Source organism: Myotis nattereri (assembly GCF_964212035.1).
Source record: "Myotis nattereri genome assembly, chromosome: 7".
In the NCBI taxonomy this organism is placed as follows: domain Eukaryota; kingdom Metazoa; phylum Chordata; class Mammalia; order Chiroptera; family Vespertilionidae; genus Myotis; species Myotis nattereri.
This window is the reverse complement of record NC_138082.1, coordinates 44,396,838-44,424,836: the sequence shown is the minus strand read 5'-3', so window position 1 is coordinate 44,424,836 and position 27,999 is coordinate 44,396,838. Positions and strand designations below refer to the sequence as shown.

The following is a 27,999-nucleotide window of genomic DNA, read 5'->3' as shown; positions in this document are numbered from 1 at the left end:
TGAAGTTTTTTAATCTCCTGACTTAATGAGAATTTTGCTTAGTGAACAATCTCCTAACATAATCCTTTTCATACTTCCTAAATAAAAAAAATTAATTACCTAAAGGAGTTTGAAGATTCAAATTCTAATCCTTATAACTTCAAAATAATTATACATTCCATTAATTTCTATAATTCCAAGACCTTATTTCACATAACAAGCTTAAGTTTCATTCAGAAAAACTTTATTTATGTTTATATGTATATCTAGAGTTGTCCTATGCATTCAAAGATATTATTGACAGTGTCACATTGAGCCTGGAAAACAGACCATGGAAATCTTTACCCCACTGTAGACATGTGGAGAATTGGATTTTTAATTTAAAAATATCTAAAATATAGTCATGTTAATATTAAATTTTCTTTTCCTCCTACCCTGCCTTTATCATAATTACATACACAAATTCAAAATATAACCTTTCAATAACTCTTGCTATCATTACCAAAACTTGTGTTATGTTATCTTTTTCAAGAATCTTCACATAAATTCAAGTTTCTGATAAATCAAAATATTCTGCACATTGCTTTAACAGGAAGAATAAACAAATACAAAACAAGGCTTGCAAATGGCATTGATATTACTCAATTTGGGCAAAGATAAAATATTTTTTTCCGAAGTTTTAATAATAAGCTCACTCTGCAGTAAAAAATTAGTAGTCAGCTAGTACCTCTATTCTTCTTTTTAAGCAAATATACCTATTTAAAATCATTTCGGAGTCTGAAATCAACACTAAGGCAAATAAAAGGCTAAGTTGAAGAAAAACCAAACAGATTTTCTTGCCCCATACCACTGCAATATTTTAAATGCATAGGAATACAACAAACTCAAAAGAAAAAAAAATAGTGTTTTATTAACTACCACACTGTTATAATACACTTTAAACGTACAATAAGGTAGCCTTTAAATTTGAGGTGGTCTTAAGAATAACAAATGAATAGAATTCCAAATTTTTGAAATAGGTGAACTGCTGCAGTTACAGGTATACATTTAGGAAAACTGTATAGCTCTTACAAGACCAGCAATGAAACTTTATTTTGTACATTTTTAATAATTGAAAATATAAACAATAATTAAAAAATAAAAAGAAAATACAGCGTAATAAAAAACATACGTTTCTCAATTAAATGTACTGAATACATATAAATTTTAAGGGAAAAAGCAAAAAAAGAAAATGGTTGATATTTAAGTGCAGACTGACTACCTAGACAAAAAAAAAATACTTAAAAAAATATCATAAAACCACTAGTTTTCTATGACTAATATCCATATGGTTGGAGTATCGTCACTATGGAAGTGATTTTGTTATGTTTGCATATGTTATACTTTACTGGTAATTTACATGATGGCTTTTAAGGCCCTGGCAGACATGGTTTTTGGAAACAAGATTGGATAAAAAAAGTCACTGCTAAGACGCAATACACCTTATTTTTTTGGTCCTCCAATATGCAAGAAAAGGGATATCTCACTAGAACACTTTCTTACCACCCAAATGCCTCAACCTATACATTTTTAACTTTTTTAAACATTGGTTATATTGCCCAACTTCGTTATTGAAAGAATATTAACAAGACATTATTTTGGCAAATTAAATCTTAAACATGGCTTTTCAATAGGATTTAAAAGGTGACTATCCCTAGAGTTCCATGTTAAAATGTAGTTTTCAAAATCTTACAAGAGTAATGCTTAAAATATTGTACATAGTTAACCTAATTAAAATAATTAGCTTCAAAATGACAAATTGATAAGCTAAGTAAAGCCTACACTATGTAACATTTGCTTGGAAACTTGATTTGTCAGTTATGCATAATAAAAATTCCAGTCATCAAGAAAATTACAAAATTTTTTTTTATCATAACATGATTTCTTTCACCCACCAACTTTTTTATCTTACAATAGATAAATACCAACATGTTCTCATTTTTACACTAAACCACACAGGATTGATGCATTTGGTTAGACTACCATTCGCATTGTTAAATTCAATTTTCTTTATATAACTTGGTAAAATTTCATTTCTTCTAGATTCCAAAAGTACCTACAAAACCCATGCAATTTTACCATTTTTAATATACTATGGAATATCATACAAAGTAAGGCATTTCAGTGTCATGTATAACCAAGTTACTGTCAATCCAAAAATTTTTGCACATCAATAAAAAGATATCTAAGAACTTAGGAACAATATTCTTCTCACTACTGTATAAAAATAACCACAATGAATAAGTATTTGTGTAATATTTACTCCATTGTCTCATTTCCAGAAACTGTGACAAGCTGTAAAGGTATTTCAGTGTTGGTAAGGATATCTTGATTGCTGGTGGTGGAAGTATTAACAGTTCCTATCCCTGAAACAGAACCTTGTTGAATATTTGCAAGGATAAGTGTTGTTCCTCCTGCAGTAATCAAAGTATCATCTCGTGCAGTTTCCACAGATGCCAGCACTGTACTGCTAGAGTGAATACCTTTTTTATTCTGATGTGTTTTAATATGTTTGGCAAGGTGATCACTTCTCATAAAGCGTTTTGAACATTCTGGACAAACAAATTTCTTCTCACCTGTTAGAAATAAAATTAAGTAACTTAATTTTCAAAATTCAACAATGGACTGATAATTCCCTGAGAAAGAAAATAACCCAACACTGACAGCTAAGGACAGGGAACAGAGTTCAATTAACATTGTATTAGTTTCATGAACTGCCTCTGCAATTTTCTCTGATAGAATATTTTCCCTCAAAATAAATGTCATCTTTACTTTTTGATGAAAAGCAATCTTCCAAACTTATTACAGACTGTCATTCAGACAATATTTTAATACCTCAACTGTGCTAATAGTTTGTTTTAAAACATGTTACAAGGTATCAGCTAAAAAATGATAATCTGTAACATATAGGAGGTCCTTACATAAAATTTTGTTCAAATTGTTTTTTAATAACGAGAAGAAAAAACAACTTCTAATAGAGCCACTGTTCTCACCATGTTTGCGTGGATTTTCTCTAGGTACTCTGGTTTCCTCCCACATCTCAAAGATATGCACGTGAGGTGAATTGGTGTGTCTGTCTGCACTGTCCCAGTCTGAGTGAGTGGGGATGTAGGTGTGAGTGCACCCTGCAATGGAAGGGGGTCTTGCCCATGGCTGGTTCCTGCCTTTTGCACAGAGCTGCTGAGAGAAGCTCCAGCCACCTGCAACCCTGAACCTGGCATAAGCAAGTTGGAAAGTCCTCTGTTTATATATATATATATATATATATATACACACACACACACACACACATATCTTATATGTATTTCAATGTTTAATATTAGAAGTGTAGTGATGTTTTTTGGTGTGTGTTTTGCGTGGTTTTTAAAAAATCTTTATTGTTGAAAGTATTAGATGTCTCCTTTTCCCCCATTGATCCCATTTAGCCTGTCCCCGATGTAGTGATGTTTTTGTGATCAGAAATATGCCATAGGAACTTAGCTCTTGCTTATGTCAGCCGGCCTATGGTAAAATTGTTTTTGATAGACATCATTTCACTTAAAAGTCTCAGTTTCTACTGATGCCATTGAGAACTCATTATATTCCTTTAAAAAAAAGTTTACAGCTTTAAGCTATATTTAAGGTAGTAACATGTTGTACCAATGATATTAAACCTCCAACTCTTAAACCTGAATTCAAGTACAGAGTACTTCAAGATAAAAGTAAAAATGCAAGCTTGAGGTCCACTAAGATTGAAATCCCAAGAAATGGCTGAGTTGACTTCAGCTGGAATAATTAAGAGCAAGCCCAATATATCATGTTAAAGTTAATAAGACCCTGATGAATAAAATATTTTTAATACAAAAGACTAAATTCTATGATGAAGACTTAACTATGTAAGAGGACTAGAAGGCAAAAGGCCAGCCTGAAAGGAATCCAGAAAAATTCATCAACAAATTTAGCATTTTCTTAATTTATTTTAGCATGCCTTATCTATCTCCTGTTCCAGCACCTCTACTCGAGGTAGGTTCTCAACAGACCTCATGTCTGAATTATATTGCAATGACACCCTTGTCTTTACCTCTCTAACCTGACAAATCAATGCCAGACAAATCTTCCTTAAATACCAAATTTTATTACAATACAAAACTTCACCACTGTAGTAAGTGGTATGGGAATGCAAGGCTAACTTGAGATAACTAAGATTATGGCTCAATTCTAAAATCTACAATCTCATCTTCACTCATGTCAAATGATCCCTCACCTCTTTTATTCACATACTATTCTTCTGAGAAGATATTTCCCAAAGTTTCTCTTGGAACATTAGTTCTGAGAGATGCTCCATGGCAAATGGCACAAAGATCAGATATTTGGGAAATGCTACACACACTACATGCCCCCCCCCCCAATGTTTTCCACACATTTGGTCATAGACCGTGCCCCCCACTCCCCATTTCATTGTTTCTTATATCCTACTGGCCAAATTCCACTGAGGAAAAGTCTGTTATAGGGTCACAGTAAGGCAAGCCCATTGCCCAACAATCCCTTACTATCCCAAGCAATCATGATCTCTGCCTCTAAGCATACTTTATCTACTTTCTTACATTGTTTGTTGTAGTTATAAACAACTCATCTGTCTACCTACCTACCTGAGCAGTGAGACAGAAACTATAAAACAAGTAGAGCATCTTAATATGGATACTACTAAATACTTCACAGGTTATGTTATGTAATATTTAAAGCAATACAAGAGGTGTGAAAGCAGGTCAGAGACAGCTTATTTGCTTAATCTAACAGAGTTCACGGATTTGAATCCAGATCTAGGAGACTTCAGAATCCAAAACGTCCTCCATTTCACCATGCTTCTTCCTTCTAAGCTCTCTAGGACTGAAAGTACTTATTTCTCAATTCTTCAGTGTTGAACATAGACTGATGAACACCTTGATCATTACATGGTAGCAGGAGAAAACTCTCTCTCTCTAAGTTATAAATTAGGATTAAGTTTGGGTCATTCGTAGGCCCATTTTATGTAACAACCACACACTATATAAAAACAATTAAATGAAAGAATCTTAACATCAACAATGCCTTGGTTATTTCTCAATGAAATAAATGTCTTTTGCTTACATCAGACATTAAAACAAGAGAAAAGGTGAAATGTCTAACTTCATCAGGGGAAAAGGAGTTATTTTTTTATTAAAGTGTTGAGGAAGATGAAAGAATAAGATCAACAGCAAAAGCAGACAACTAATTTAAAAGGTTTAACATAAACAATAATAGCATAAATGTGGCTTAAGATATTCAATAATGTAAAAAAAAGACACTAACTAAAAAAGAAAAAGCTAACTAATGTCTGCATAAAACAAAATGTTATAAGTCATACTGGCTTGTTTGGAATTAGTGTTTTTAAACTGGTGTTGATGAAGATAAAAATTTGATGTGATTGGTCATATTTTTTAAATTCAGCTCAGGTGTGCTAATAAACAAAACAAAAAACTTTCAAGATAGTATGTAGCCCTATAATTCATTTTGTCTGTTAAAAGTAAATATTAGTAACCTGTATGTGTTCTTCTGTGCCTCTGTAATTCATCACTTCGAGTAAATCTTTTACCACAGAACATCCAGTTACAAACAAAAGGGCGCTCCCCAGAATGCCAACGCAGATGAGCTCTCAGATGTGAGGTCTTCCCATAGACTTTACCACATCCTGGTATATGACAAATGTGTTGCTTCTTTTTCCCAAGATTGGTACCTCTAAAAAACACACACAGAATAATATATACTTACATGTAAATATTCAAATGAATATTACCACTTATATTATATATCACCATGTTACATTTCAAATAGAAGACATTATCACCATGAGGTCAATCAGAAACCAAGACCAATTAAAATCAATTTAAATAAAAACTTTTGTTTCAAACATGTTAAGTTTTACATGTTGATTTTACTCAAGAATTAATTTAATTGCTGTCCAAATGTAAATACGTTAAAGTATTATATAATTTAAAAGGACATTTTACGTATTTAAAAAAGTGTAACAAAGCTATTTATTATTCTGTCAGAACCATTCACAAATTCTATGCATAGGCCCAATCCCAATTTAGTTGTATGGGAAACTAAGTCGTCTAATCAAAGTCATGCTATTGGCTAATTTAAAAAGGAAATAAACCAAGCATGAATACATAACTAATCACAGGTACAATTAAAAGGTAGATAGGCACGTTAAGCATATTTACTCATATATTTATATGGCCACACCCTGAATATACACTGGACAAAGTTTAAAAAAAAATTTGGACGAAGCTTTTTGTCTTAGTTCCTTTAGCACTACATGAAATAAATATAAATAAAAATTATCTTTACAGTTAAAATTTCCTTCATATTAACCATGCAAAGATACCCCAAATTATACATCAAAGATATAATAAAATACAATTTCTCCACATCGCAAAATTTTACATTTGTTATATTTCAGTATTGGTACCAAGAACAGGGTTTGGGAGTTATATGCTTAGATGGGTGAACAGAGGTAACAGACTAAGCAAGAAGAAAAATTTTTGGATTCCATAACTGATATTCAAATAATCTTAAACACTATAAAATGATACTACAGCTTTTAAAAAAATTAGACTAGTTACTGAATAAACATGAGTTTATAAAAAACATGTAACATTTCAGACTCACAATTGTCAAAACCATATTATATAAAATTTGCAATGTTTCTCTGAGATTAACAAAGGTACGTTTAAGAACCCCCCAACTTCCCCTCCTCCCCCAATCTCAGTTTAAGTTATAGCCTGCAAAACTTCCATAAGCCTGAAAATCCTCCTGTATATAATACACCTATCATTTTTCAAATTTTACTAGAAAAATGCGTATTTCCCCACATTTATATTTTAATGTACTCACACTCAGTAGCATGTGAAATTGCCATAGGACAAACAGTGCTAAACGGTGCAGTGCTGGCTGTTAGATGCCATAGGTGTTCTGAACAGGGAGACATCAATGTGGGCTCCAGTAGTTAGAGAAGGCTTCGTGGAGGAGGTGGGTAGGATTTAGATAGAAAGGAGGGAAGGCATTCCAGGCAGAGGAATAGCATAAGTAAAGACAAGGAGGAATCATGCTGTTGTCTCAAGGGCAAGGATGTCATAATCTAACACAATTCTAGTTTCTGCTCCAGTCCACCCCCAATTTCTACAACTCTCTTTAAAGAGCTGAGTTGAGTGAAACAGGTTTTACTGGCTCACCTGTAATGCCAAAGTCTTAACCAAAGCCAATATGTTTCCTTCAATTTAGCTTTTTAAATTTAGCTTATTCTTAAATAGCCCTAAGAAAAAGAGCAATGTTTGTGGCTCCTGGTGTGCAAACCAATTTTACATATCGTGTTCACCATAGCAATTTCACAGAGAACCCAATTTGGTTCACTGTTGTACTCTCCTAAGACTACCAACTCAGGTGAATCATGTGCTTTTATAAACTCCAAAGTGCTATTTTACTAACTTAGCAAAAATTTAGCTTGAGAACACAAACAAAGCACAAGATTGTAACAAAATACAGCAACAAATTTGGGTTCTCAAAGAACCAAGAAGCCAGGGAAAGATAAAGATATTCCTCATTATTAAAGATATTAAAGGTATTCCTCATTATAAGAAAATAAGAAATATTCATTATTTGGAGAAAGGACAAGCATCTAAGAAAGAAAATAAAAATAGAGATGGGCACACATAAATATGTAATTTAAGGGAAAGGCTCAAAATGCAGTCCAAGTTTCCATTTAAAAAGGAAATTCTATTCCAGATAAGAACTAAATATGCTAGGTATGAATTTAAATGGCATGTGATGATGTAAAAGAAGGAAAAGAATTGAAGTAAATTTCTCAACAAACTTCAGGTAACAAAAGATTTAGCCACACGTTTTCTTCATAATCATTCCTCTAATACTTATTATATCATCTGAAAAACCAAAGAATTTTAAATTTCTACTATTTCTGAGTGCCTAAGCATGCTCCAAATAATTTAATCATGCCAAGATAGAGTGACAGAATAAATAAACTAAAGGTAGAGGGATTAAGAAAAGCTAAATAATCAAGTCTTTCTTTTGCTTGGGATGGAAGAAATGGGACACAAACTGAGCTGACATAGAAAACAGATTTCTGCAAAATAACTTAATTTTCTGAAATATGGATTGATGTTTAATCTACACAAAATTGACATAACAATGCCTTTAGAATGTATTTCCCTTTATTAAATTTATTTGTCTCTTCCACTAGAGTAAAAAATTTCTGAAGACTGGTTCTGCTTAAAAAATATTGGCTAAATGGCCAAATAAATACTGTTTTTTATATTTAATTATATTTTACATCTTGCTCAAAAGGGTAAACAAATGAAATTTAGTTCTCTAAATTACACATATTTTATTTAAAGAATATGACAGAGAAAAATGGCTAATAACCTAAATTTTTTGAAGTACCACCTGTCTCACCTATGCAAAACATTTTGGAATATTTGAGACTTACTCTATATATATGTTATGCTTTCACTAGAGACAGCAATTGTCAATGATACAATTGTGCCATATATATATATATATATATATATATATATATATATACACATACACACTGAATTCTGTTCAAATGAGTTCTAAGAAACAATATAAAAAATGTCTTACGAACATCAATTTTGATTGCTTAGAATAAGTTATTTTAAAATGAACTTACAAAACTTCTAGAAAAAATATAAGTACTTTTATAATCCTCGGATTGAAAAGTTTTTAAAAAGCAGGATAACAAGACATCACATAAAAATTGTTAACTAAAAAAATTTGGGCTTAAAAAATGTTTGCAAACTAAGTAATGAAACTCATTTTTCACTTGTATAACAATGCATTTTGCAAACCACAGACATAAAGTTGAAAGGCAATGTAAAACCAGAAATGTCTGTGTATGACAGTTAAACACACAAATTAACAGGTTCACAGAAGACATAAAGAACAATGCACAAAATAAATTTTAAAAAGGTAAAATAAGCATACCAAAAAATGTTCAATCTCACAAAGAACAAATATACTAAATAAAACAATACTGAGGTATTACTTTTCCTCTGTCAGACTTTAAAAGGTTTGAAAAAAAATATTATAAAATCCATTATTGGCAAGGGTGTGGAAAAGCAGATACTCTCATACACCACTGGTGGAAATAATAAATTGATAAAGCCTTTCTAGCACACAATTCCCTTTGATCCAAGAATTCCACTTCTACCAATTTACACTGATGAAACAATTAGACAAATGTGCAAAGATGTATGCATGAGAATTAAAATGACAATAAACTCCCCCAAAAAAGAAGTTAAATTTTTATGCTTCCATACAATAGACTACTATACAGCCATAAAAAAAACTGATGCAAACTATATAGACTTGGAAATGTGGTCACAAAAATTTTCAAAGTAAGAACAGACGTGTAAAGTAGTGAGAATAAAATAACTACACTTTAAAATATTTGTAAAGTCTGGAAGGATATATATAAAAATGTCACAACAGTTATCTTGAGGTGAGGTAGGATTTGGGTATTCTTTTAATACTCTTCTATACTTCTGAATTTTTATGAGCATGCATTAGTTTAATAAACATTTTTTAAAGATTTTCATTTTAAAGAATAAGTAAAACAGGCCAGACCTTGATCCTCAATTTGACTTTCATAAACAATTATCTTGAAAGTTCCTCTAAAAATGAGTCAATTTCAGAAGTTATGGCCTAACTAAGGAGTTCCATTTACTTAAACTGACCAAACTAAAAATAAATACAATTTCAAACAACTGAATAATTACCAGTAAATACAAATATCTAAGCATCAGATGCAGAAGTAAATCCACTTAGGAGGCAGTATAGTGGTAAAGTTCTGGACCAGGAATCTGGAACCAGATATCTGTTATATGTGCTTCATACAAGTCACTCACCTCTCTATGCCTCACTTATAAAACTATCTAATCTCTCAATGTTAGATGTTATTATCATTACTACTATTGCTAACTGGCTGACCAATGTGCAAATCAACTAATAAGATCAACTCAAAGGCAGATAAAGTCTCTATTATATCAAACTCATTAACTATATCAATAGCATTTTTGTCTGTTTAAACCAGGGTTGGGCAAACTTTTTGACTTGAGGGCCACAATAGGTTCTTAAACTGGACCAGAGGGCCGGAACAAAAGCATGGATGGAGTGTTTGTGTGAACTAATATAAATTCAAAGTAAACATCATTACATAAAAGGGTACGGTCTTTTTTTTTTTAGTTTTATTCATTTCAAACGGGCCGGATCTGGCCCGCGGGCCGTAGTTTGCCCACGACTGGTTTAAACAGTACATTTTTGAGTGAGGTATGTTAAGGCCTTTCACTATGACTGGGAATTTGGTTTGTATATCTTTAGTTCTCAGCTTTTGCTATATATTTCAAAGATGTAAGGGAAAGATACCATGACTACTAAATCTTGGTGGAAACTTTGTTATTAAGAAATATACCTCTATCTATCCATTTGATGATTTTTACCTTAATCCTACCTTGCCTGACATTAACACTGCTATCCAAGTTCTCTTTGTTAACATTTGCCTAATCAATCTTTTTCCATTCTCTTAGCTGGATTTTATGTTCTTTAAATATGATCGGAGTCTCCATCCCTTAATTACTATGCTTAATCCATCCATATTTAATATAATTACTGGTCTGTTTTGAGTTTATTCCTGTCATGTTACTCTGTCTTAATGTTTGTTTTTAAAAACACTAAATTGAAATATTACAGTTCTACTTTTTAAACACTTCCATCATTAAGGCTTATTATTTATCTGTTGAAAATGAAAATGCTTATGGTTACAACTATTTCTGAATGTATGTTTATACAACTATTCTCAAGCTCAGAATCAACTTTTTATCTGTATTTGGGCAAATCTCATTGCCATTTTGCAAATAGGCTGATTTCTGACATGAGGCTGTCAAATGGCATCTATTACACTGCTGTTTTAAATACCAAAAAAAACCCCTACATAGCCAACCAAGTAATTTTAGTTTTAAAAACAATGCTTACATCTCAAAGATTTAATTTTATACATTTTGTTCTCAACTTTTTCTGCAACACTCATACGCACATACACACAAAATAATCGTGTAATGAGTAATATCCCATAATTAATGATATGGCATGCACTATTTCAAAAATTAGGGTGATGATATAAGCAGTCTTTCAAAAAAAATATTTAATGTGTGCATACCTCCCACCACCTTCTTTACAGTTGGGACAGGTGCAAGCTACCCTCCGAAGTCTTTTTCCTTCTTGATGTTGTTGGTCCCCTTCTTCATCTACCACCTGTACTCTTAAATGTGTTAGATCATTGGTATTCAATGTAGAATCACCACTGAGCTGCCACTCTTCAGGATCAGGTTCTTCTTCCTTGATCCTAATATCTAAAGAAGAAAACAAATACAGATGAGAAGCAGCCCAATGGCCCAAAAATGAAAGCATCAGATCTAAGCCACACTAAGGTGAGTACTGTACTATGTAAAATCGTTCCTTGTGGCTTATCCTTTCAAAACAATCTCTTCATTCCAAATATCAAAGATGAAGCCAACAGGGGAATAAAGCCAGAAATGAGCTCACTTTTTTAAGAGTCATTAAGAAAAGCAAGTGATTTTTTTTTTTTTGAGCAAGCTCAGTCATAAACAATCTGAAACTTCATTATAATTGTTCAATTAGGCAAAAAAATCCAATGGTCAATTCAGATTGGAACAAATTCTAAACCTTAAACCTCTCTTTCACAACCTGTACCAAATATGTGTAGTCTATAGGTACTATGTGAATGCAAAGAAAGAAAAAAAAGGATGGCATTCACTTGAAACTGTTACTCACACACTTAAGCTTTAGAGTCAATCATTACTAAAATATCTAAAATGGCCACATCACTGTGGAAGGAGGTATAGAAGTATGAAAGACAGTTTCTGTTTTAAAGGAGTTCTATTTTAAACCAGGCTGGTAAACAAAAAGAGCAATGGTGAAGAAGAGTGAATATGGCAGGAAGTTTTATCATTTTCTCAGAAGAGCTAAGCATCTTTATTTATGTCGATAATGATGCATCATTCTCTACTAGAAACTAAGAGTTGTTGTTTTTAATCTTAGAAAACTGATTCTTTTTAAAAGAAATAACACATAATTTACAACACTGAATATAACCATTTCCAGTAAAACAAATCTACAAATTTTTATCTTGATTTATGCAAGCTAAAAATCTTAATGAAAATTTATCATTTTAGATCTGTGTCACTAATAATTGGGCAAAAATAAAAATATCAAATATACCCCAAAACTCCTAAATTTATACTAATGAAAACTAAAATGTATAACCAACAATCAATAAAAATGGCTCAAACCATTTAAAACTAGTATATTTTATCAGAATAACCACAATCAAGAATCAGGGGGAAATATGGAAAAAGAGGGGACCTTCAGGTGAGTCCTGGCAGTCCATTCCCAGCCTCTCATCTCTCTTTTGCCATTCCTTGTTCTAACAGCCTCTCAAATTTTCTTCCTAATATAAACTCAATGGCATCACTTTCCTGATTCAATACTTACACTAATTCCCTATTTCCTACAGTGTAAAATCCAAACTCATTAACTTGGTATTCAATCTGGCCCCAACCACTCTTCCAACTTGAGTACTGAAACACTGAAATTCTCATCCTTTTCATAACACATGTTCTTTCTCAATGTCATGCCTTTTGCCTGGACTGTTTTCTAGCTCTTTCCTTTTTCATCTAACTAACCTCTACTTACCCTTTAAGACTAGTTCAAATGTTATCTCCTTTATACAAGCTTCTGGTAGAATTAATTATATTTACTGGCTCATATATCCCTTTAGATAATGAATGCTGCATTCAAAAGTGCTCAGAAAATACAATCTGACTGAATGAACAAACCTCCCCTAAGGAGGAACTCCCAATATAGAAGTTCCTGGAAAGACTTTGCCCTCTGCTTTTCCATGCTATCTGCAAGTAATATATTAAGAGAAAAATTTTATAACTTAAAGAGTCAATTCATATGCACAGGTCCACAAAGTGCTCACTAAAGACACAGTGTTACACCCAATTTTTAACCATTTCATTTGTTCATACACATCTGGATATTTTAGAATCTTAATCATATAATTAATTAATCTAGTAAGTTTTAAATAACTTCCCTTTGCCAACTGCATGACAATTTAATACAGACACCTTAAACAGAAGCCTTCAGTACTAGGCAATCAAGTTTACTTCTTCCTCAATATCTTAATATAAATGACAGGAAAAATTTTTTTTCTGTGCTGTATTAATAGCCCCTAGTTATTCTTAGAAATCTACTATTTATAAGACTCGGGAGAACAGGAAACAATCCATCAAAATGACTCCTAAAAGTATTAAAAGATACTCAATATTATTAGATATCAGAAAAATTAAAAACACAATGAGATGTCTGATACTTCCACCATAACAGCTAGAAACTTTAAAACAGACCAGGCCAATTGTTGGCAAAGTAATGGAACAACTGAAACTCTCCCACATGGTGAGTGGGTGTGTAAACTGATGTATCAACTTTGGAAAATCTTGTGACCATATCTTCTAAAGCTGAACTTATGTACACCTTATAACCCAAGCAATTTCATTCCAAGAGAAATGTATAAACATGACATTAAAGTAAAAAAATTTACCCTAAACTGTAAACAACTCATATCCACTAATAATGAAGGGAAAATAAATCATGAGCCCTAGCAGGTTTGGCTCAGTAGATAGAGCGTCAGCCTGCAGACTGAATGGTCAAAGGTTTGATTCCAGTCAAGGGCACATGCCTGGGTTGCAGGCTCCATCCCCAGTAGGGGGGTGTGCAGGAGGCAGCCAATCAATGATTCTCTCTTATCACTGATGTTTCTCTCTCTCCCTCTCCCTTCCTCCCTGAAATCAATAAAAAAAAATATTTTTTTTTTAAAGAAAATGAATCATGACACAATAAATCATGACACAAATAAATCCAGGATCACTCCAGGTGCTGTATTAAAGAGACTACTGCTAGGAGGCAAGGGCAGAGGTACAGTGACTAAATAAATTAGGTGGCTACTCTATAATCAAAGCAAAAGATGACAGTGGCCTAAAAACTAGGGTCGATGCAGAAGTGATAAGGAATGGTCAGTCAGGAAATATTCTGAAGGTAGAGTCAAAGATATTTGCTAACAGATTTCATAATAGGATTTTATGTGAGGTGTCAGAACAAGAAGTTACAACAATTCTAAGGTTTTTGTCCTAAGCAACAAGACAGATGAAGTTGTCATTAACAGAAATAGGATAGGCTGAAGGAAAGATTGTGGGAAGAGAGTCCCAAGCAGGGGCCCGTTTTTGGATATGAAAGTTTTGAGGTGCCTATGAAATATCCAAATGATGATCAGGCAGTTGATGAGTGAGTCAGCAGCTCAGATAGAAGCATGGCCTGCAGATATAAATTTGGGCATCATCAGCATATACAGTTGGGTTACTGAGAGTCACCTGGAATGGAATGCAGACAGGGAACTGCTGGGGCACTTCAAAGTTAACAAGTAGAGAAGATTAAGTTAAGTAAAATAAGGGCTGAGACATGACTTTGGATGTTACAATGTGGTAATCACTGGTGATCTTGACAAGAGCTGTTTAACAGTAGAGAAGTGAGGACACAACCCTGTCTAGAATAGATTCAAGAGACTGGAAGGAGATGAATTGGAAACAAGTACATACAACTCTTTCCAAGAGTTTTGTTAGGAAAACAAGTGTTATAAAAATGGCATTGAAGTTCCTAAACTAGACCACAAATGTAGATTTGGCACAAAAGAATACCTGAAATAGTGTAAATTAATCTTTATATTCAGTAGCTATAGCTGTGTAATACAGACTAGCAATATAAAAAATTGTTATGCTTATTTAAACTTGACTTTTGGTACATAAGAAAAAGCCACATAAATGCAAAAAATATAAGCAATGGAAATAGTAATTCTCAAAGAGATTTGCATACACATTTAAGAATTTAAAAAACCAACAGCACTGTTTTTTTATTCTGTGAACTCTACCTCAAAATGTTTAAATTTCCTTTTCAGCTGGCCTGGTATATGACTGACAATATCTTTATCCTATGATTATAGTTATTTTTTCAAGGCATTACTCCCCTGCCCCAAGAAAACAAGTTTGCAAAAGGGATATACAAATAAAAAAATTCCTGCACACCTGGGCAAGAACTGAAGAAAAGAGAAACAAATCCACCCTGAAGGTTAAAACCCAAAAATAGGAAATCCATTTAATCCAAGCATATATAAACAGCAATATGCAGCAGCATACTAAAAGCACACGAAAAGTGTAGGAATTAATGGGTATATATATATGTAACATAAAGGCAGCTGGCATGGACTTAGTGAAGGCACCAATGGTAATCTGTATAGTCATCATTTATAATAAGCATTGATAATTCTGGGCATGCCTAGATTTCTATTAAAAATATTATAAGAAAATATTAAATGCTTTCTACTAAAATTACTTCCTAATTATTTACCAATAAAGCTAATAGAATATTTAAGATAAAATTCTTAACTGGTTTATTAAGCCTAGAGCATATAATTTAAATAACACTAGATAAATATGAATTACAGCAGTTGATAAAATGAGACATTTCCGTTATCAACAGCTTTCATTAGTAAAGGGACATATGTAATACTTTCAACAATAAAAAATTATTTTTTAAAAAATAGCTTTCACTAGGATTTTGTTCTTACCAAAGGCTTTCATAGTCTCTGCCTGCCTCCAATTTTAAGCACTGATAAAATATACTTTCATTTGATTCTAAAAGTTTATTTTTTGTCTCTTTTAATGTTTTGCTGCCATAAAAATCACCTAAACAAAATTGCAGGGTAATCCTATAAGATCTCAGATATTATTTTAATTAGGTTTTCACATTCATAACTATTCAGATCCCTATGAACATTTCACAGCTCCCAAAAGTTTTTATTTCCAACTTTTCTTTCAAGGGGATAGTTTTAAATGATAGACATGGATTCCTAAAAATATAACTTCTCTAGTCTAATCAAAATAAGCTAACACTTGCCCTGACCGGTTTGGCTCAGTGGATAGAGCGTCGGCCTGTGGGCTGAAGGGTCCCAGATTCGATTCCGGTCAAGGGCACGTACCTTGGTTGCAGGCACATCCCCAGTGGGGGTTGTGCGGGAGGCAGCTGATTAATGTTTCTCTCTCATCGATGTTTTCTAGCTCTCTATCCCTCTCCCTTCCTCTCTGTAAAAAAAAATCAATAAACTATATTTAAAAAAAAAAAAAAAAAAGCTAACACTTTAGGGCAGTGGTTCTCAACCTGTGGGTCGCGACCCCTTTGGGGGGGGTGGTCGGACGACCCTTTCACAGGGGTCACCTAAGACCATCGGAAAACACATATATTATTACATATTGTTTTTGTGATTAATCACTATGCTTTAATTATGTCCAATTTGTAACAATGAAAATACATCCTGCATATCAGATATTTACATTACGATTCATAACAGTAGCAAAATTACAGTTATGAAGTAGCAACGAAAATAATTTTATGGTTGGGGGTCACCACAACATAAGGAACTGTATTAAAGGGTCGCGGCATTAGGAAGGTTGAGAACCACTGCTTTAAGGGAAGATTTTTAAAACCAAATTTTATTCCTTTTTCAAAATAATCAATCTATCTATCTATCACTATCTCTGCTTTAACATTAAACAATCTCTTCCCCACAAACCTATCTCCTTAGATTTGGATCATTACTCTTCCGTGACTGCTCCCTACCCCCATTTAAAATTAATATTTATTTCTACTAATCTTTTCCAACCCCCCCCCCAACCCCCGCTTCTATTTTTTTTTTAAGTATATATTTTTATTGATTTTAGGGAGCGGGAGAGAGAGAGAAACATCAATATGAGAGAAACGTTATTCGACTGCATCCTGCATGCCCCCTACTGGGGTTTGAGCCAGCAACCCGAGCATGTGCCCTGACCAAGAAATCAAACCAGCAACCTCTTGGTGCATGGGATGATACTCAGTCAACCGAGCCAACCAGCAAGGGCTCCCCCTTCTATTTTTTTACAGCAGCTTTCCAAAGCTGTTCTACCCAATTGGGGATTATACAGTAATAGGATTATTCTTCCTATTAAATCTAGAAATAAAAATGTTTATAGGATTCATACAATAAACATAACTGGAAATAACTGATTTTCTAACATGACTTATAGAAGGCCTCATTTTATAGTCAAACCACAAATATATGAGAAAAAGTCAATGTGAGTTTCAATTAATACACTGTAAATAGTGAAATATTAGCTTTACTTAATCTGAAGTAATAGATAAGTCCTTTTTAAGCCAACAGTGTTCTACTCTGTCAGATGATGGTGATCACATACATATAAGATTTACCACTTGTCAGACACCATTGTAAGCACTTAATATATATTAACTTCATGCTCCCAACCACCCTGAGGTTATTATAGTAATATTTTTCCCCACTTTCTAAATGAGAAAACAAAGAGGTTAAGTACTTTGCCTTAAGTCACATAGTTGAAAATGGATAGAGCCAGGACACAAGACAAAGAATTATGTGAAACCATATTACAAGTGTTGCTATAGATCATCAGTTCCCTACTAGGGATAGTTTCCAGGAATAGCAGGCTTAAATTAGCCTCCCCTATGAATATGTGAATTTAATTAAAGTTTGGTCAAATTAATATAACTTTGAAAATCTGGGGAGGACAAAGAAAATGCTGTATATAATACAATGAAATACTGTGTGACCTTTAAAAAGGAAATCCTGGCCCAGTGGTTAGTGTCCGCCTGAACACTAAAGGGCCTCAGGTTCAATTCCTGGTCGAGGGGACATACCTTACCTGGGGTGCAGGTTAGTTCCCGTGCCCCAGCCAGGGCAGGAAGAGGCAACCTCTCTCTCTCTCTCTCTCTCTCTAAATCAATATAAACATTTTGTTTAAAAAAAAAAAGAAAAAGAAAGACTCATGGACACAGACAACAGGATGATGAATGCCAGAGGGAAGGGGAGATAAGGGGAGGTAAGAGAGGGTAAAGGGAGAGATTAAGTGATGATGGAAGGAGACTTGACTTGGGGTGGTAAACATACAATATATAGATGAAGTATTATAGAACTGTATACATGAAACCTGTAATTTTATTAACCAATGTGACCCTAATAAATTCAAAAAAACTTTTTTTTAAATAATGAGTATAAACAAGCAAAGAAAGAAAGACTTAGTTTACTCTTCTTCCTAGAACAGTGGTTCTCAACCTTCCTAATGCCGCGACCCTTTAATACAGTTCCTCATGTTGTGGTGACCCCCAACCATAAAATTATTTTCGTTGCTACTTCATAACTGTAATTTTGATACTGTTATGAATGTAAATATCTGATATGCAGGATGTATTTTCATTGTTACAAATTGGATATAATTAAAGCATAGTGATTAATCACAAAAACAATATGTAATTATATATGTGTGTTCCGATGGTCTTAGGTGACCCACAGGTTGAGAACCACTGTCCTAGAAGAACATACCTTGTCCCAGAAGGATACACCTGTCCCCTCCCTGCAGAAGATAACCAGAAAATCCCATCTAGTTACAGCAGCAAGCCCAAAGACAAGGGTCTATGGATGATGTGGAAATAACTGATCAGGTCCAGATGTGGTTCCTCTTCACAGAAACCTATTTACTAAAACAACAAGTTATCTACTACTCTTTACACTGATTTATTCATGTAATTCATCTACTCAAAAACTTTTAAGGGCTCCTTAAGTTAAAAATATTAAAATCCTCACTAGTAGTAGTATTCAGTGCTCTCCACTCTCCTACAAAATGTGTCCTATTAGCCATGTACTCATACTATTACATCATTTCCCAAAGTGGTCCTCACAATTAACCCAATGAAATACTAATCTCTGGAGATGTATAATCTAAAATTGAAAAAGGATGCTGCTTCCTTGCCTTAGCAATCTCTCAAATAATTTTTATAACTTATTTAATAATGCCTATAAATATCTTAACCATTTTTGAGTGGAATGTTAGGCTATGAAGCTGTCTCCTGGATAGGCTGGCTCTATTCTCACTTATATTGCTTTTTGCCTTATTAGTAAACATCTTCCCCTCATCTCTCTACCTATCCAAATCTAAATTCATCTAATGAAGTTCTCCCTTCTCTATGTATAGTTTTCCTTGATAACGGGAGCCCTCTTTGATTTTCCACTTCTCTGAACTTCCACACAATTATTTGTATCATGCAATTAGTAACATTACATTGACTTATATTGTCAATTTCACAGTGGTTTATATTGTTGATTACTGCTCCATGTGTCTGCTTTAAATACCCCCAACATGCAAGTCTCAAGGGAATATGAACATGTACATCTCTTATAGACCACACAATATTTTTTTAAAGGCTAATTATCTATTTCACTAAATACAGTTCCATCCCAAGAAACTTGTTCAACTACTCCGTTCTCTCAAGTTCTTCAGCTTTTACTAACCCTTTCTCCCAAGTAGGCTGCCAAAATTTAAGCACCAAGGGCATTTCTAAAAAAATTTTCTGGCTTTCCCCTTAATATTCAGTAAAAAACAAAAATACTTAATTTAATGCTACTGGATATTCTCTGAAATTGATTGACTACCTTCTTCATATTATAGGTGATAAAGCAGGAAAATAGTCTAAACAATCAAAACCCATCTTCAAGGTTTTCATAGAACCATAAAATGCTCTTGACACTTGTAAAACAAGTATTTACACCCAAACCAAGCTGTTACTATGAGCTAGGGGCTCACTAACCCAAACATCGCAGGGGATTTTGATAACAAAATTAAAGTCTAATCTTTCTTGCAGATTGTTTCCTTTTTAAAAATTATAATCCAAAATGTCCACTAATCAAAAACAGGAGAGGATAAAACCTTATTATAACAAAACCTTAAATATATACAAAAGTAGATTATAACAAAGTCCAGGGTATCCATTACCCAGTTGTGACAATTGTTCAGCTACATCCCACACTACCTCTGTTATTCTGAAACAAATACCAGACATAACATTTCATCCACAAATATTTCAGTATGTACTACTCCAAGATAAAGAACTTAACATCATCATGTTATTCTAGAGTAAATACATGAAAGTTACAGTGTTAAAAGACTTTGGGTGGGGGGGGGGGGGTCATTTAAGTTTTCTAAATTCCCTTATATGTAGGCAAGACCAAATTTAAAATTCCTTTTACTTCTCTTGGTTTCCTCCCCGCAACACCCCCCCCCCCCTGCACCCGCCATATAGGATGGTTTCTGAAACAATACTAAATGCCAGTAGGCTTTAAAAAGGTACAAATTTAATACAATTACGCAATTGGTAGTCATATGAAATAAACAGGTACCATGAATCTGAACAATGTTAATTATTTCAAAAGCAAATAGGCAAAATTCACATTACATGTTATCCCCAAAATCTATGCCTATTCTGTATCTATTACTGATATTTCTTCATTTCTAAAAAACAAACAAAAAACACAGAAAGATGAATAAGAAATTGCTGAATTCCAAAAGGAGACAAGCATGTTATGTAAAACACAAAAGAATATGGGTGCTATTAAAGAAGCAGCAATTTAAAACAAGCAGGAGGTCAGGAAAGGCTATGGGACAAGACAGTATCTGAGCTAAGTCTTCAAAGACATCAGTGGGAAAATTAATCCTCTACTCCTCTCTGTTACTAAAATTCAACATTCATAGACATACATACCATTTACCACACTATATCAGAATCTTCTACAAGTCTGTCTAACCAAATGGTTCTCAAAGGGAAAAGGGAATTTTGCCACCCATGGGACATTTGGCTATATCTGAAGCCATTTTTTATCTTGACTGGAGGTTAAGGGATGCTGCTTTCATCTAATTGGGTATAAGTGAGAGATGCTGCCCACATCATTCACCTCACTTCATCTCATCACATTGATATTTTTTTCATCGCAAGAAGGTGAATACAGTACAATAAGATATTTTGAGACCACATTCGTATAACTTATTACAGTATATTGTTGTCATTGTTCTATTTTGTTGTTAATCTCTTAATGTATCTAGTTAATAAATTAAACTTTATCATAGGCATATATGTACAGGAAAAAACATAGTATATGGAGGGTTTGGTGTTATCTGTGGTTTCAGGCATCCCCTGGGGATCTTGAAACATATCCCCCAGATAAAAGGGGGACTACTATAAATTTTTTAAAGAACTTTAAATGCACCAGAAAGAGGAGGCATGAAAAACAGATTAAATGTTATTGCAATGGCCTAGGAAAACAGTAAAAGCCAGATTAACAAAAGGAGAAAGAAGAGGAAAACAGATCTCAAAAATATGGCAGAGCCCTAGCTGGTTTGGCTCAGCGGACTGAAGAGTCCCTGGTTCAATTCTGGTCAAGAGCACATACCTGGATAGCAAGCTTGATCCCAACCCTGGTGGGGGAACATGCAGGAGGCAACCAATCCACGTGTCTCTCTGACATCGATGTTTCTCTTGGTCTCTCCCTCTCCCTTTCACTATCTCTAAGAATCAATGGAAAAATATCCTCAGGTGAGGATTAACAACAACAAAAATAAAAAGGGCCTGTACCTTTCTAACAGGAAACAGAGAAGTTAACCCTACACCTGCATCTGAGCAGCTAAAAGTAACTGGAGAAATAACACAATTGTGCTAATTACTCACGGTGACACCCAGTAACCCCTGCAACTCTACATCTCACCAGTAATTTCACTTTCCAGTTCTCTCAAGATAACCAGTTCAGAACTTCTTTCTTCTTAAATTTCTAACACCTGTCCTCCTCATTCATCTCAGCTTGTTTCTTATTACAGAAGGAAAGTAAAAGAAATCTGACAATAATTACCTTATCTTCCTACCATCATATCTGCATCTACAAAGTTCTATCCTATCTATGCCTTTCCCATTAAAACATGTTTATCTGCAATATTATGTGGTCAACCGCTATATCTGTGTCCTATATTTCATCTTGCTTGCCTTCTTAAAAACTTCTTCTTCCTGCCTCATCAATTTCTCACTCTTTACTGACATTTCCAGAAAAGCCCTCCTGTGACCTCAAGTCCACCTCCAGCTACCATCTTCTATTTCAATGTTCCTCTTAACAGGGGGGAAAAAAAACTTAAAATATCCTATATAATAAAAGAGAAACATGGTAATTAGCCATAACTTCGCTACCCTTCCCATTGGCTAATCAGGGCGATATGCAAATTAACTGCCAACCAAGATGGCGGCCGGCAGCCAGGCTACTGACACGAACAGGAGGCTTGCTTGCTCCAGTGATGGAGGAAACCAACCTTCCCCGCCTGCTGCTGCTGGGCTCTGAGCTGCTCTCTAAGAAACACTGTTACAAATATAGAAGCTAAACAAAACCCCAGAAACCTGCTTTCAGCCAGCTGGGATCTCAGAGCTGGAGTCGCAACAAAGTTTCAAATACAGAAAGTAAACAAAGCCCAGAAACCTGCTTTCAGCAGCCGAGGTCTCGCAGCTAAAGCCAGCTCTCAGCTCCAGTGACAGCTATAGAAGGTAAATAAATCCAAGAATAAAAAAAAAAAAAAAAGGAAAAAAGGAGAGGCTGGGAGCTTTAGTCACCCACCAGCCTGAAAACGGCCCTCAGCCCCTCACCCAGACTGGCCAGGCACCCCAGTGGGGACCCCCACCCTGATCCAGGACACCCTTCATGCAAACCAGCCGGCCCCATCCATGCACCAGGCCTCTATCCTATATAGTAAAAGGGTAATATGCCTCCCAGCACTGGGATCAGTGGAGCAGCGAGGCCTCCTGGCCCCTGGAGCAGCGTGACAGGGGGCAGCGCCCAAAACCCCTGATGGCCCTGCGGCTCTGTGTGGGACAGGGGGCAGGGCCACAACCTCCCTATCTGCCCTGCTCTGTTCGTGACAGGGGAAGGTGCCCCAACCCCCTGATCAACCCTGCTCTGTGCCTGATAGGGGGGAGCTCCCCAACCCCGACTGGCCCTGCTCTGTGTGTGACAGGGTATGGCGCCCCAACCCCCCCATGGGCCCTGCTCTGTGTGTGATGGGGTGGAGCCGCAACCTCCCCATCGGCCCTGCCCTGAGTGTGACAGGGGGAAGTGCCCCAACCCCCTGATCGGCCCTACCCTGAGTGTGACTGAGGGTGGCATCGCAATCTCCTGATCGGCCCTGCTCTGTGCATACAGGGGGGAGCTCCCCAACCCCCTGATGGGCCCTGCTCTGTGTGTGACAGGGTACGGAGCCCCAACCCCCCTGATGGGCCCTGCTCTGTGGGTGACAGGGGGCGGCGCCCCAACCCCCCAATCGGCCCTACCCTGAGCGTGACTGAGGATGGCATCGCAATCTCCTGATCCACCCTGCTCTGTGCATGACAGGGGGTGGTGCCCCAACTCCCCAGTTGGCCCTCCTCTTGAGCCCGACCAGGAGCTGCGGGGCAGGCACCTAGGGATTGGGCCTGCCCTCTGCCACCCGGGAGTGGGCCTAAGCCAGCAGGTCATTATCTCCCAAGGGGTCTCAGACTGTGAGAGGACACAAGTGGGGCTGAGGGAATCCACCCCCGCCCCCTCCCCCCCCCCCCCCGCCAGTACACAAATTTTTGTGCACCGGGCCTCTAGTTTGTCTATAATTACTGTCGATACTTCCTTTCTTCCCTTAACCTCTTTTTCTACTCAGGCTTTACTCCCCAGCAATCCACTGAAACCACTTGTTATCAACAACCAGAATCTCATTCTCTATCATCTTATGTACCCCCCACAATATCTGAAAAGTTAAGAACACTCTCCTACTTTCTTAAGTAGTTTATTCACTTGGCTTCCAGGATATCTCTCTCTCCTGGGAACTCTTTGTTTCCTTTGCCAGCTTTCTCCATCTCTCGCCCTCTAAATGTTGAAGTTGTTTTAGTATTTAGCCCTAAGGATTTCTCTCAAGTTAGTTAAGTTTCTGATCCTGAATTTCTATTCGCTTCTTTAACAAATCTGCTATGCAATTTTAGTTTCAGTGGAAACAAAAAATTTGTTTCCAATTCTGTTAAAATTTGTTCAAGCTTGGCTTATCACCTAACCCAGCAATTTTTAACCTTTTTCATCTCATGGCACACATAAACTATTACTAAAATTCTGTGGCACACCAAAAAATGTATTTTTTGCCAATGTGACCAAAAAATTAGGTATAATGTTGATTCCTTCACATTGGACTATTATTGTGTTGGCTGCTGTCATATTTTTAATTTTACATTCTAAGGGGAAAGAGGTCAGCATCCATGACAAAATAGTCAGGTATTGCATGTTTTAAAAATTCTTACAGCATACCAGTGTGCAGCCCATCAACTGCAAATTGCTGACCTAGACCATAGTAAACATTCTAGTGTCTGGAGTTACAATGTCTTATTATTTCTGTCGTCTGTTGTTTCTCTGGTTCTTATTCCTGGTGTCTCACCTGGTTCTCGCTCCTGGTATCTCATTGCCTCAAATACCTAATCACTTTTGATTCTGTGCTGGACACTGCATTTGGAAAACCTAGAAAAACAACTTGAAGCTCAGAATGACACTATCTATGATACTTTCTAATTTCTATCTATATTCTTCCCCTACTAAGTTATTAATTTTCAAACCAGTTTCACTTCAAAATCACTTGGAGACTTTTAAAATACATCTTTCCCAAGCCTCATGCAGAGCCATTAAATTAGAATTGGGAGGAAGATGAACTGTTGGCATTTTTTAAAAGACCCTTGTGAGATTCTACCACGCAGCCAAATGTTGCAAAACTATTACCCAGATTATTTCATCTGGTCACATCTATCTACAATAATAACTCCAAAAATTTTATCTCTATCCCAACTTGACCTCCACATTCTGATATCCAACTGTGTTCTTGAACCATCCACTTGGATAACTAACAGGCATCTCAAATTTAACAAAGCCAAAACAGAAGTCTTAATTCTCCCTTTATTTACCCTATCCTTCCCCAGACTTTCCATATCACTAGCCTAGCCAATCTCACTATCTTCTTTTGCGAGTATTACTGCATTAGCCTTTCCAATTCATGGTCATTAAAACCCCCACCCCCTTCATCCCTATCTGCCACAGGGATCTTTTAAAAATATAATCAACAAACAAAAAGCGCTGGTGGGGATGTGTGCCGGGGTCCAGCCCCAGCGGGTCCAGGGGTCCCCAAAGGTGTGGACGGAGTCAGCGAAGAAGGAATGACATGGAGACAGCGTTCAGTTGATCAGCAGCCTAGCCAGGATCTCCAGCCAAGTTCTGGTCTCGATCTCCAGAGAGGTTCTGCTTAGGATCTCCAGCCAGGTTGTGTCCATGTTCTCTTGCTAGGTTCTCCAGCCGGGTTCTGTAGCCATGTTCCCTCACTAGGTTCTCCAGCCAGGTTCTGTCCAGGTTCTCCAGCCAGGTTCAGTCACCAGGTTCTAGTCAGGTTCTCTTGCCAATTTCTGTAGTCAGGTTCAGTCCAGGATCTTTTGCCATGCTCTCTCCAGCGAAGTTCTTCTGTCTCTAGGTTCTGTCTTCTTTCTGTCTCCTAAGTTCTGTGTTCTAAGTTCTGTCTCTCGCTGTCTTGTTACATCTGTATTTATACCAGTTGATTCAATCCTATCAATCTCTACTACAAAGGTTAGGGCGTTTCTTATCTCCATTCCAGGGAGTAAAGATTATGTAGCTTAAGCATGATTGTTCGTAGTTAAAGTGATTAATTACCCACCTGGCACTTAGTTAAGAGGTTTTATTCCCTCCCTAACTTCAGGGGAAAATCCCTACCTGGGGAAACAACCTTTCTCAGAGACCTTGGTTAAAACACATAGTGCCAAGAAGGTAAGCAAACATATTAAGAACAGTATGCCATATATGCCAGGTCCCTTGAAACAGCAAGCATGGACCAGCTCCCGGCAGATGTGGAGAAAAGGGAAACTCTAGTGTACTGTTGGTGGGAATGCAGAATGGTGCAGCCACCATGGAAAAAAACAATATGGAGTTTTCTCAAAAAATTAAAAATGAAACTGCTATTTGGCCCAGCAATCTCACTTCTGGGAATATATCCTAAGAATCCTGAAACACCAAACAGAAAGAATATATGCACCTTTATGTTCATAGCAGTGTTATTTACAATAGCCAAGATCTGCAAATAGTCCAAGTGCCCATCAGTAGAGGAGTGGAGAAAAAAATAGTGTGTGGTACTCTTCCCCTTAGCGACAGCATAGATGGACCTGGAGATTATTATGCAAAGTGAAATAAACCAGTCAGAGAAAGACAAATACCATATGATCTCATTCATATGTGAAATCTAATGAATGAACAAAATAAACTGGTGAACAAAACAGAACCAAAAGCATGAATACATGGAATAGATTGACAGATGGGGGGTAAGGGGGATGGGGAACTGGATAAAAGGAGAAGAGATTAGCCAAAGAACATACATGCATAGCTCATGGACACAAAATAACAGTGTGGTGAAGGCCAGGGGCAGGCAGGGACTGGATGGAACTGAGCAAAAGAGGGGGGAAATGGAGACCGTCAGTACTATTATCAATAAAAATAAAAAAATACTACATACTTGTTTCATTGATCAAAAAGTAATAAAATATGTCATTTCCCTAATCAAAATCCTCCAATATTTTCCTATTAAAAAATAAAACCCACCCTAGCCAGTTTGGCTGGGTGGATAGAACACTGGCCCGCACACTCAAGAGTCCCAGGTTCGATTCTGGTCAAGGGCACGTACCTCAGTTGCAGGCTCCATCCCTGGCCCGTCAGTGCGCATATGGAAGGCAACCAATCGATGTGTCTCTCTCACATCAATGTTTCTCTCTCTGTCTTTCCCAACCTTCCATTCTCTCAAAAAAAAAAAAAAAATTTTAATGGAAAAATATCATCAGTGAGGATTAACAAACAAAAATCCAAATTCCTTACCATGGCTTATATTATGGCCCCCGCCTACTTCCAATCTCATTTTCTAACACCACTAAACTCCAGCACCTTGCCTCATTCTCTCTTCTTGGAATACTCTTTCCTCCAGATCTCAATATGACAGGCTCCCCGTGGGAGAGCACTGATCACCAGGGGGCAGCTCCTGCATTGAGCGTCTGCCCCCTGGTGGTCAGTGCGCATCATAGCGACCGGTCATTTTGCCATTCGGTCACTTTGCATATTAGCCTTTTATTATATAGAATAGTTACTTATGCTCACATTATAAATTTCTGTAAAAAGGCTAAAACTATCCTCTATAAAATTATCTTCCTAAAAATTACAACACCCTTTACCCATAGATCCTTCTAGCCCAGGGATGGGCAAACTTTTTGACTCGAGGGCCACAATGGGTTCTTAAACTGGACTGGAGGGCCGGAACAAAAGCATGGATGGAGTGTTTATGTGAACTAATATAAATTCAAAGTAAACATCATTACCTAAAAGGGTACCATCTTTTTTTTTTTTTAGTTTTATTCATTTCAAACGGGCCGGATCCGGCCCGAGCCGTAGTTTGCCCACGGCTGTTCTAGCCCCATCCCACACCTCTTTTTCTTTGTTTGCATGCCTAGTGTTCCATTTCTTCTTCAACAATATAAACATTAACTACCAAGAATGATTGCCATGAATTAAAACACAATAGAAAAAATTGAGTTCACGATGATACTCCATAAAGAAAAGAGAATCTCTAATGACATCCTTAGACCAGTGATGGTGAACCTTTTGAGCTCAGAGTGTCAGCATTTTGAAAAACCCTAACTTAACTATGGTGCCGTGTCACATATAGAAATTTTTTGATATTTGCAACCATAGTAAAACAAAGATTTATATTTTTGATATTTATTTTATATATTTAAATGCCATTAAACAAAGAAAAATCAACCAAAAAAATGAGTTCGCGTGTCACCTCT

At 36.0% G+C, this 27,999-nt stretch overlaps 1 protein-coding gene across 1 annotated transcript in view; it reads right to left on the bottom strand.

Moving 5' to 3' along the window:
- Positions 1–863: 863 nt before the first annotated feature.
- The window catches only part of SP3 (Sp3 transcription factor), a 50,410-nt gene continuing 23,274 nt past the window's right edge, over positions 864–27,999 (bottom strand). Inside the window, exons 4-6 of the mRNA XM_081095636.1 lie at positions 11,267–11,459; positions 5,555–5,751; positions 864–2,594 (exon numbers count right to left, since the gene is read on the bottom strand). Coding sequence (XP_080951762.1) covers positions 2,278–2,594; positions 5,555–5,751; positions 11,267–11,459 — 707 coding nt within the window. The 3' untranslated portion in view covers positions 864–2,277. The remainder of the gene's footprint in view (positions 2,595–5,554; positions 5,752–11,266; positions 11,460–27,999) is intronic.